Source organism: Cynocephalus volans, chromosome 11 (assembly GCF_027409185.1).
Source record: "Cynocephalus volans isolate mCynVol1 chromosome 11, mCynVol1.pri, whole genome shotgun sequence".
NCBI classification, from domain to species: domain Eukaryota; kingdom Metazoa; phylum Chordata; class Mammalia; order Dermoptera; family Cynocephalidae; genus Cynocephalus; species Cynocephalus volans.
In genome coordinates this window covers 101,972,167-101,984,454 of record NC_084470.1, presented here as the reverse complement: position 1 = coordinate 101,984,454, position 12,288 = coordinate 101,972,167, and the positions used below count along the sequence as shown (strand labels likewise).

Here is a 12,288-nt window from a genome sequence, read left to right as displayed (position 1 = left end):
GTATTGGTATACAGTGAACCCAGGAATCTATAATTAACAATCATTTCCTGCATGTTATCAAATGACTAGGAGAGATCAAATATTCACATCAGAAAGAAATGATTAAGTTTGGCAGTGATGGATATGCTAATTAACTGATTAGATCATCACACATATGCAGGTATTGAAACATAACTCCTGTATCACATAAATATGTACAATCCATATGTTTCAGCAAAAAATTAATTTAAAAAAGAACAATTACAAAAAGCAAGAACATTACAAGAAAGGAAGACATCAAGGAAAATGGAAAATAAAATTAATCATATGGGTTGAGCCAGATCAGAAAATTCAAGGACTCATCTCAATCTACTGCAATAATTTCTCAGCTCGTCTCTCCATTTCTGCCCACCCTACAATCTACCTTCCATGTGACTACCAAAGCAATCTCATCTTGTTAGTCATCTGTGACTAACAACAGTGACTTGGAATAGTCATCTGTGTAAAATCCTTCAATGGCTCCCACTACCAACAGGATAAAATCCAAGCTCCTTAGCTACTGCACACGGGGCCCAACCTACTTCCCCTGGCTTCCACCCAAATAATTTTTAGAATAACTAAAGCTTCAGATAGAGGGCTATCAAACTCATTACCCCCTGCCACGTCAGATTCTCCCCTCCCCTAGGCTGCGTAGTGAACATTCACCTGCTTTTTCACAATCATCTCAAACGTCACTTTCCTTTCTCTTCCTGATTCCCCTGGCCATTCAATCCCAGCCTTCTCCAATTCCACAGAGCTGCCCATTTTCTCCTTTGTCTTCTCACCATACATTGCATTTCTACTATGGTACCCATAACACATTATTCCATTTACATGCCTGTCTCCCTCTACCACAAGAACCACATCTAGCACATTGCTTGCAAAACAGCAGTGTTTCTAAAATTATTAACAAAAAGATATTTTATTCTCTACCCTAATCACCACCTTCAGACTCCAGAATGAGAAATGAGGTTCCCTTCCAGTTTGTTTTCTTTAACTGAGTAGATTCTATGAGCCAAATGGGATTTTAATAAATTTAGTTAAAACTCCACCCTCCCTCCCCAATCAAATGGCTGTCAAGTTTCTTCCTGAAAAAAAAAAAAAAATGGGAAGCACACAAAATCATCAAGGCAGGCCATTCCTTTTTCCAATTACTCAGTTAGAAAGCTCTTCCTCAAGCAAAACCATAAGCTGCCTCCATTTAATTTCCACTCACAGTATATCTGGTTTACCAGAGAACAAGATCATAAGAGAGCACCTGAGACACAAGCAAATACTCAGAAAAATTTTCCTAAATTAATTAGTAAGATCTAAAAAGAATCCTAAACCGGGGAAACTGTTTTTAAAATTACAAAGCAGTGGGAATGTAAAATAGTGCGGCCCCTGTGTCAAACAGTTTGGGTATTCCTAAAAACATTGAACAAAGAAGTGTGTGTACACCAATATTCACTGAAGCATAATTTACAATAGCCAAAAGGTAAAAGCAACCCAACAACAGATAAGCAAAATGTGATATACAAAAGAATACCATTCAGCCATAAAAAGGAAATGAAGTTCTGATACATGCCACAACATGGATAAATCTTGAAAACATTATGCTCAGTCAAATTATCCAGACACAAAATGACAAATACTGTATGATCCCACTTATATGAAATATCTAGAATAGGCAAATTCGTGGAGACAGAAAATAGGTTAGAGGTTACCAGGGGCCAGAAAGACAAGAAAATGGGTAGGTATTGCTTAGTGAGCACAAAGTTTCTGTTTGGGGTGATGGAAAAGTTTCAGAAATAGTGGTGATGGTGGTACAACAGCGAATATAATGCCACCGAACTGTACACTTAAAAATGCTTAAATAACATATTTTGTTTTATATATTTTACCATGATAAAAAGAAATTTAGAAAATAGAAAAAGTAAGAACAAAACAAAAAGATTCAAAGAGTGACTATCTTAGGCTTTGCACACCATATGGTTTCTGTCACAATTACTCAAGTCCATCACTGTCACGCAAAACAGCTATTGACAATATGGAAGTAAAGGGTGTACTTGTGTTCCAATAAAACTTTATGGTCGTTGAAAAAAATTAAACCGCAAAGCATTTATAAAACTTTATTGAAAAAGTGCTCTTTTAGTCAAAAACATACTACAGATGGGAGATATAATATTTTGGAAATGTCTAAATCCTTTTGAATAAGACTTTTATTACAGGATATACGAATTTGGAGAGAAGGTTCCACCTAATCGTTAGGAGCAAAATACTTTCACACATTCAAATTCACAACTCATTTAATTCCTTCCTTTTCCCCAAAACACCAACTCTTAGCTCAAATACCTTAAGCAAACACATTAGGTTTGGCCCATTATAATAATGAAGCACAACTACAAGCGCTGAAGGACTGGTTTTGGCAGCCAGAGATCTACAACAAAGAGAAGGCATCTTCGGTCACAGAACACACTGGAAACCAAGTACAATGGTTCTCACAACACTACTTTTAGTTTCTCTTATTTATCCAGATGTCTTATCCTTTTTATATGCTTTTTTCATTATTATCTACTTTATCAGACACAAGCAATTTTTTAAAAAATGAATACTGCAAATGTAAACTCACAAAACCTACATTCTCACCTTTAAGTAATTCATGACGCCAATATTTTTCATCCGGTCAGCAAAGGTATTGAAACTCTCCACGTTGCTCTTGGGATGATAAAATAGAATTTCACTTCCAAGCTTCCAAATAATCTGTCAAAGCAGATATTATTACCAAAATGTAAAATCCTTGCCTAAACCAATTTCTGCCTAAGAAAGTTAGGTAGGCAGTTAAGATACATATTGAATATAAAATTTTTAATAGTATAGGAGGAAGAATATTGAAGTCAGGAAACTCGGGTTCTAGTAACACTGCCTTCTCACTGGCCTCAGTCACATCTTATCCTCTGCAAAATGAGGGAAGCAAACTAGATGTTTCCTGAGATCCCATCAAGTTCTACAACTCTTGGCTGTATTTATTCTATATTTAGAATGCCAACTTAATAATATCAACTTTAAATTAAAGTGAACTTTAAATCAACTATTTCTATGAACATAAACACTGGATGTTTGGTATAACAAAAACTCATCTTCCCAACTCAGAAAGAGGTCAAAATTTCATTTGCAGAAGGCCAAACTGTAGTATTTGGGAGCTTAAAGAAAACTTAGAGATTATCTATAAGAGTTGTTCTCAAGCTTCGTTGCATATGAGAATTACCTGGGACACCTGTTAAAACAAATATTCTAAGTATTCAGATTTTGATTCAGTAGGACTGGGATGGAGTACAGGAATCATTATTTTCAACAGAAGCCCTATGATTCAATTAGAGGCAAATAAGCACCTGTAAACCACTGCCAATTCCTTAATTTTACAGAACAAAATCTGGACAAAAAGAGCTTGTACCTTGTCCAATGTTTTGTAGATGTATATAACTTTCGTCCATAAACTTTTTCTTTCAGATTTTTTTTTCTTTTGGCTCTATTAGATAATGAATTGATGCAATAGTTACTGCATTAATTAGTAAAAGCTATCTGAGATATTCATGTGGATAAACTTTTATTAAGCAAATTTAACATATAAATTTAATTTATATGCCAGACAATGTTTTATCTCTGCTCTGTAAAATTTACATTCTGTGTGAAGAGACAGACCACGAAACATAATAATTAAATTGATAAGTGTTTTGGGAAAATACAGCAGGGTAAGGAGATCAGAAATGCCAGCAGGAAAATGAGTGACAGGGGAGCAGTGCAGGTGCAATTTTAAATAATCAAGGAAGGCCTCACTGAAGAAAGTCCTTGAAAGAGGGTAGCCATAGTGACAGCTGAAGATCTTTCCAAGTAAAGGAAATAGCTAAGGCAAAGGCAATCAGGCAGCAATACACCTTGCCGGCTCAAGTAAAAGCAAGAAGGCCAATAAGGCTAGAGAAGAAAAAGCAAGTGGCAGAGTAACAGGAAATGAGGTTACAAAGGTCGAAGGGGAGAATGAGCACATCATGTAAGAACCTGTAGGCAACTATAAGGACTCTGGCTTTTACTGAGTGAAATGGGAAGCCATTAGTGTTTTCAGCAGGAGTGACATGATCTGACTGATGTTTTAAAAGGTTCACTCTGCATCATCAGTCATTAGGGAAATGCAAATCACAACCAGGATGAGATACCACTTCACAACCACTAGGACAGCTATAATAAAAAAGACATTAACAAATCTGGCAAGAATAGAGAGAAATTGGGACCCTCAAATATTGCTGGTGAGAATATAAAATGGGGTAGTCACTTTGGAAAACAGTCTGGCAGCTCCTCAAGATGTTAAAAATGAGTTACCACATGACCCAGCAATTCCACTCCTAGATATATACCCAAGAGAAATTAAAATAAATGTCCACATAAAAAACTTGTGCACAAATGTCCACAGAAGCATTACTCATAATAACCAAAAAGTGGAAACAACCCAAATGTGACAACTGATGAATGGAATGTGTATACCCATACAATGTGGGATATCCATATAATGACATATCATTTGCCAATAAAAAGGAATGGAGTATTAATACATGCTACAACATGAATAAACCTTGAAAACATTACACAAGCTAAAGAAGCCATTCACAAAAAGCCACAAAATGTATGATTCCACTTATATGAAATGTCCAGAATAGAAAGTAGATGAGTGGCTGCCAGGGGCTGGCAATTGGAGGAAAGAACAGGGAAAGTCTGAAAAGGGTACAGAGTATGTGTTTTTTGTGGGGGACAAAATGTTCTCAATTTAGATTGTGGTAACGGTTGCACAATATTGTGGATATTTTTTTAAAAACATTGAATTGTACAATTTAGACGAGAGAATTGTATGATGTGTTAAGTATGTCTCAATAAAACTGAAAAAAATAAAAAAGGATCACGGTGGCTAGAGAAAGAGAATAACTTTTTCAAGGAGTTTTGCTAAAAGGGACAGTGGAAAAATGAGACAGCCTATGGAGGAAGTGGGGAATCAAGAGACGATTTTAAGATAGAATAAACGTCTTTGTATGATGACAGCAAACTTCCTATAGAGAGGGGAAATAATGACACAGGGAAAGAAGGAAGAATTATTGGAATGAATGAATGAATACTGGGGAATCTGAGAATTCAAACTATTTTTATCTCCTTTAAAAAGAAATGTTCAAAAAATGACCCAATACAAACTCCCCACCCAGAATAACTTTTAGTAGCTTTTAGTATAATCAATTTGCGTTCCTGTAGATGCTATTGTGGGTAGAGCTGAAGGCAGAAACTCTCAGGAATCTGTCATTTCTTCCAGCAGTTTCACACTTTGTTTACCTCAGGTGCAGCCTGCTTTTTGTAGCTATCTGAATCTTCCAAGGTCTGAAAATAACTGTGCATGTACTCTGCAGCTTTCTGCCACTGGTGCTTCAGTAGAGCTTCTTGGATAAAATTTAAACATGCACTTGTTGTCTGAGCAAAATCCTTCTTCTTTTTTCCTCCAGTCACTATAAACATGAAAGAGAAGAGCCTTTACCTACAGTGACTCCGATTCAACAACTCGAAAACCTGACTTCTGATAAGCAGAAGCTTTAACAAGTAGAACAGTAGGTATTACTTGACCCAGCCCATCCCCAGTATCAAAGCCAACTTCACTTGAAACAGATTCTTCCACACTATTATCAACTACTTTTAGCAAATTTTTAAAAATGTATAGTTTGGGCCAGCCCCGTGGCGCACTCAGGAGAGTGCAGCGCTTGGGAGCACAGCGGCGCTCCCGCCACGGGTTCGGATCCTATATAGGAATGGCCAGTGCGCTCACTGGCTGAGTGCGGTGCGGGCGACACCAAGCCAAGGGTTGTGATCCCCTTACCGGTCACGAAAAGACAAAAAAAGTAAATAAATAAAAATAAAAAATAAAAAAATAAAAAATGTATAGTTTGATGTTCTTGGGCTACCAGAATCACCAGATCCTTCAGATCTGATTCAATCACCCTTTCATCCTTGCACTAAACAATTTTGGGAGAATGTCTCAAAGAGGATCCCAAAAGCACATCCCAGGTATTTATAATGGGTAAAAATCACCAGGGTCATCCTAGGCAAGTACGGTCTTCATCACCCACCTATATTCTGAAAAACTCAAGTGGGCTTTCATTTTTTAAGGACCAAGTTCCTAGTAACTCAATGATACTAAATGCAAATGAAATTAAAAGTTATAAATATTAGCACTTATATTTCTAAAGTGTTGGCAATCCTCATGTTAAGAACATTTGGGCTTATTACAGCCCCATTACATAAGTGACTGGTTGCACTGCTACCTCTTTTTCCCTTCACACCCAGCTACCAAACCCCTCTAGGGCAGCAGGCTTCCAGTTAGGTATCCTTACTCCTACAAGTACACAAAGACCAATGGGTATACTATGCAAAGATACTTTCAAAACTATTAACTTGCAGATCTTTCACTTCCTTACACACTCTTACCTAAAATTAATCTCCTAGGGAGCTGTCTATAGTCAAGGCTTCTCAATCAAAATCACTATACATTATCTGAAGGTGTACATACAGGTGTTGAAAAAGTCAATGACTAACATCTCTTTTTGCAATTCTTTGCTTATCAAAATTGCAGAATGACTTAATTTTCTGTAATAGATCACTATGTAATCTTTTCATGAATAATTCAGAAGGAGTTCAAAGACCTGACACACTGCTATAATTAAACACCATTCACTGCCATCTACTTACTTATGTGACTAAGGTTCCTCAGAATGTACAAAAGTTAAAACAAAATATACTAAAATTGATGCTAAATCTTTTCTCATTCTAGAAGTATATAACAGTCATCCACAGGTACATAAAGTAATTTGAAAAAAGTGATTATTTTACTACGATAAAGAAACACATAAGAATGTACTGTTTTGGGTTTTTAGCAGCTGGCCAGTGTGGGGATCAGAACCCTTGACCTCTTCATGTTATCAACACCATCCTCTAACCAACTGAGCTAACTAGCCAGCCGCCCTAATACTTAAGATTTAACAAAACTTTTAATACGTGTTATTTTGATCACCTGTGTACAACTCAACCCCAAAGAAAATAAGACTTAAAAACTTATAGAATATTAACAATAACAAAAAAACACATACCAATGTAGACACATACTTTTACTTCAAGAAGTACAATAGAAAAAGGAATATAAAATTTCCATCTATTAAAAGCTTTTTCATAAATTCCTTAAAATAGATAATGCAAGGTATTACATCCCTATGTTTAGATTCTACCAGATATATTTTTAAAAGTAATATAAGGCTGGCCTTTTAGCTCAGTTGGTTAGTGTGTGATGCTGATAACACCAGGATTTCGATCCCCGTACCAGCCAGTCATCAAAAAAAACCAAAAGAAAAGTAATATAATTTCACTTAAAAATGCTGGAAATTATATCTCTTGCAACTACTAAACTTACAATAAAATTTTTAGATGGTACCAGCAAACTGTACAAGGAACTACACAATTTTTCAGAAAAACAAAATAGGGAATATGTAAGTGAAAAAGGTTGAAGGCCACTACTCCAGATTAGTGCTTCTCAGACTTTTTTAATGTACATACAAATCATCCAAGGATCCTGACCCGTGCTACTCAGTATGGTCCTGGAACCAGCAGGATCATTATCATCTGGACGCTTATTTGAATGCAGAATACCATGCCCCAGAGAACTCTCGAAATCAGAAGCTGTATTTAACAAGATCTATACCCAAGCTGCCTCGGATCAGGCAGCTAGTCCAGGAAACTGACAAAACACCTCTTCCTTAAGATACCCTTTACTTATCTAAAGGAGGACTGTTCTCAGGACAATCCCCCATCTACCTCTCAAACTTTCATGGCTCACACTAAAAATCAACTTTACACAACTATACCTAACTCCTTGGGAAATTCACCTTCTGTCTTCCAACTTAGCCAAGTTATCTCAGGAAAATTTCTCCTCTCATTTCATTCTTTAGTGAGCAAAGACAATCTTACTTGTTGCCAATAATTTTAAGAATAGTAACTGTCAAGTGAAATAAATTTTTACATAGAATGAGATACAATAAAGAACAGGTGTCATCAACTTAACTTATAATACCACTGAAAGAATCTGGAAACTTGGTTGATCTGTCAATAAATATCTCTTCGGCACTACTGTGTGCCAAGCACTACGAGGGGTCTTCAAAAAGTTCACGGAAAGACTTGTACTATCTTTTAATTCTACTTTCCACCATCTTTTTGAAATACCCTCGTATTGCGGGTACTCAGCATCCAGCTTCATGCCAGACTGGCCCCGTCTTCAAAGTTTTCATTCTAAGGAACACACCGTTCAAAACCCCAAAAGATATCTACCAGCATAAAAAATAATTGTTAAGGCAATTTTGTTCTCCTATTACGGTTAGTTACTACTACAATGTCAATATTACTTGCTAGTATTTCCTCATTGCAGACAGAATTGGGGGTTTAACAGACTATCCACAAAACATGAAACACTTCTAAGCATATGGTCTTAAACCTAATTGCTTTGCAGACTGACTCAAGCTCTCTATAGAACTTTGGTGACAGAAACAGGCCCAGGTAGGTATGCCTACACTAGCAGGAACTTTAGATTACTAGTTCCCTACAAAGCGTGAGGTAGCACTCCCTCTAAAGTACCATTCTTCCAAACCTGGCTGAAGCCATGTGCATTAATCTAGCAAAAATAAAAAGAGGGAAAAGGAACTATTATTTTTTAACACTCACTATGCATAAGGCTCTATGCCAGACACTTTACATATATTGCCTCATTTTTTTTAAATATGAAGGTACTTCAAAAAGTTTGTGGAAAGATTTGTATTATCTTTTAATTCCATTTTTCCACGAACTTTCTGAAGTGCCCTCCTATATCTCAGTGGTTAAAAGTGTAGGCTTTAAGATCAGATAAACCTGGGTTTGACTCCTGACACTACCACTGAAGAGTTTAACTTCTTTGAAATTTAGTTTCCTCATATCTACAATGCCTAGCACATAGATCTACTTAAGATTAATATACTGAGATCACTAAATGAGATGACACCCAGGTTAAAAGGAAAAAATAAGAGCTAAATCCTAGGAGCCAAGGGATCTCCGTCAAGAGGAAAGAAGCCTGGGCTAAAGAAAGAGCAATAAGAGAAGTGCTAGTTCAAATGGATTCCCAAGACCACACCATCCAACATTCCAGCATACTAATAACTGCTTCTTTTATATTTTTTTACAGGGATTTTATCCCATAGGAAAACTTGCTTGTATTTACATTAAATAAAAATGGAGGGAAATGCTCTGTTTGAAACCTGATACTTTGAATGTGTGGTCCCCACCAAAACTCATGGGGAAATCTGATCCCCAATGTGGCAGTGCTGAAAGCTGTTCAAGTCATGGGGGTGGATCCATTATGCTCTTTCTGGGGGAGGAGGGGTGGTGAGTTAAGTCATTGCTCTGTTAGTTGCTGTGAGAGCTGGTTAAAAGACCCTGGTACGTCTCCTCTCTCTCTCTTGCTTCCTCTCACCATGTGATCTGCTTGTACGTGCTGGCTGCTGCCATTTTCCACCATTAGTAGAAGCAGCCTGAGGCCTGTGCCAGATGCAGCTGTCCCAGAATCGTGAGCCAAATAAACCTGTTCTTTATAAATTACTCAGTCTCAGGTACTTCTGTTATAGCAACAGCAACGGACTAATATTAAACCTATCACACAATCAATTCTATTAGGAATTATTTCAATGCAATTTAACAGAAACTTCCAGAACACTTCCTAGGTATGAGCTCCTCAATGACAGAGACCGCATCTTCTTTATCTATAACCCCCCAATATTTAGCCAATGATATAAACACTCAGTAAGTATTACTGAAAAAAATGTTTATCTACCATAATACAGGCTATCTATTATTAATTCAAAAGCAAAGAATTCTAAAAGAAAACAGAATCTATTTCTTATTTCTTTTTTGCTTACAGCCTAAAAGAAAAAATTCACATATCCCTATTTTGAAAATTGAACCAGCCTGGTTATTCATTTTGTATCCATACTGAATCTTATCACCTCCTTGCATTAAAGTTACAATGGTTCTATGATATTTTACTTACCTACAGTTTCTATACGCTTTTGAAGCCAAGGAATATGCATTCCTGTACCAGAGAGCACAGACGTTTCCACTTGCTCATCCTCTGTCACAGGCCTCGTCAATTCTTCACTGAGATCACTCATATCTTTACTAAACTAAGAATGTCAGTTACTTTCCGTACATCTTAATCCACAGGCTTCTGAGCTGTACAAAAAAAAAACAGCCATCTTTTTATCTAATAAATATCATTCTATCAACAAAATTTATTGCACCTGGTAGCTCTTAAAGTTAAAAAATTTAATTATGTCAGCAACAGACAAAATCAATGATCCATTCAAAAATAAAGATAAATAAGATACCGTCCCTCTAATGAAAAAGAAAAAAACTTCAAGTCTAAAGGAAAAAGCAACAAAATGCATAGTAACAAAATAATATAAGTACAATAAGAATAGTACTAGTAGCTAATATTTACTGAGCCCTTATCACACATCAGGCGAATAAATAATCTAGTTTAATCCCCACAGCAATCCTGAGGGAGGTACTATTATTTTCTTCCATGTTCATGTTGAAAAAACTGACAGTGAAATTATGTAACCTGCCCAATGTCGCAAAAAAGGTGAGGACAACATCGTAGGAAGCAGAACACCAAAGTACCTGGTATGACTAGAATTTGGGGGGGCGGGGGTGGAGCAGGGGGCGGAAGGCAGGCAGAGGTGCCTGCGGGAAACGACACCTAGAAAAAAAGGCATGTGCCGGGCTGAGCTCAGACTTCACTCTCAAGATGCTCAGGTCCCCTCTCCCCCATTCCCCATAGCACATCGAGTATTAGTGCTGCTGACACTAGCCCCGAGAACTTCTCTCGTTTTCCCTCTTCCCTGCAATCCTCCAGCTCTACGCTAACACAGCACACCTTCAAACTGTGCCTGGATTAGTGCTTTAGCTTTCTAACTAGTGACCCGACCTCAAATTTTGCTTCTCCACACTGCAGACAGAGCAAACCTTTTAAAACCAAGCTCTACAGTTAGGAGCATGAGTTTGAAATAACGCCCGAGTTTCAATGTGACCGACCCCGTACGGTACGTTGGAAAGTCGTTACACAAATCCTCCCTCCCCGAGTCCTCAAGGCCCCTCACCGGTGTTACGCAGCTCCACGCAGAGGCTCTCCACGCCCGCCCTCTCTCGTTCCCAGCACTGCAGGTCTCAGGACCTCAGGAGGAAGCTACAGGAAGAGCGCACAGCCCTTCCCGTTCCACTCTAGCCACAGGAACCTCGGACTGCGCGCCGAACCGACCCGCCTACAGCCGAAGCCGCTCAGTAAGACTGGACTCCGCCTCTCGACCCCGGAACCGCGCGAGGACCCCGCCGGAAGCGAGCCGCGCGCTGCGTGCGAGCACCCGCAACGCCCGCTGTGGGCGACCGGCCGCAAGGCGGCGCCTCGACGCCGGAAGTGGCCTGGGGCCGTGACCCGGGATTGACGGTACGCGCGTCTTCTTTCCAAGGTTTGGCCCATATCTGACGCGTTTGTGTGTCCCAGCCGGAAAATGGGAGACGTTCATTGCAAATGGAGATTGTGGCAAGAGGACGGCGGCTGGAAAAGAGGTGCCGTCAAAAGAGCAGAATGTCACTTTACCCGAGAAAGTCACCGTGCGATTGCCCCTGCGTTTTTACTCGGCTCCAGGCGCGCCGCACGAGCGGAGGCGTGGCTGGTGGCTCTGACAAGACAGAGCGATGCATAGCCTTTCATTGTTTCCTTGAAAGTTCTTTTCTCTTTTATGACAATTTTAGCTTTGGGTTTAAGTGACTTGACTGCCTTCTCCACAGTTTGGGCAGGAATCTCTTTTTCCCTTTCAGCGGGGGTTGTTCTTTGGACCTGTCTGGGGTTAACTTTCTTGAGGGACATTGACAAACCATATGAAATAGGGGTCGAAAGTAAGATGGTAAAACCATGTGAAACGAGGGACAGTTGAGAGGTTCTAGGGAAATTGACCCTGGAAAAGGGTCAGGGACCCATGGGAGCACAACATACTTTTCCAGTATTTGGAGGATTGATCTGTGAAAGAAGGGTCAGACAATTTTTTATAGCATCAGAGAACAGAACTTTTCACTTTAGTGAAAGCTACAGGGAGGCTCCTTTGAAGTCAATGCAAAAACGAATTTTGTTCATAACTAAAG

The 12,288-nt window shown here is 38.6% G+C and overlaps 1 protein-coding gene across 4 annotated transcripts in view; it reads right to left on the bottom strand.

Moving 5' to 3' along the window:
* LOC134390863 (TATA box-binding protein-associated factor RNA polymerase I subunit A-like) overlaps positions 1-11,417 on the bottom strand; it is a 43,405-nt gene extending 31,988 nt beyond the window's left edge. For 3 of the 4 annotated variants that reach the window (XM_063114639.1, XM_063114636.1, XM_063114640.1), the window contains exons 1-4: positions 11,250-11,417; positions 10,139-10,320; positions 5,365-5,534; positions 2,647-2,760 (exon numbers count right to left, since the gene is read on the bottom strand). In XM_063114639.1, the coding sequence (XP_062970709.1) occupies positions 2,647-2,760; positions 5,365-5,534; positions 10,139-10,259 (405 nt within the window). In that variant the 5' untranslated portion in view covers positions 10,260-10,320; positions 11,250-11,417. The remainder of the gene's footprint in view (positions 1-2,646; positions 2,761-5,364; positions 5,535-10,138; positions 10,321-11,249) is intronic. The other variant, XM_063114637.1, reaches the window with a different exon arrangement.
* Between the last annotated feature and the right edge of the window lie 871 nt (positions 11,418-12,288).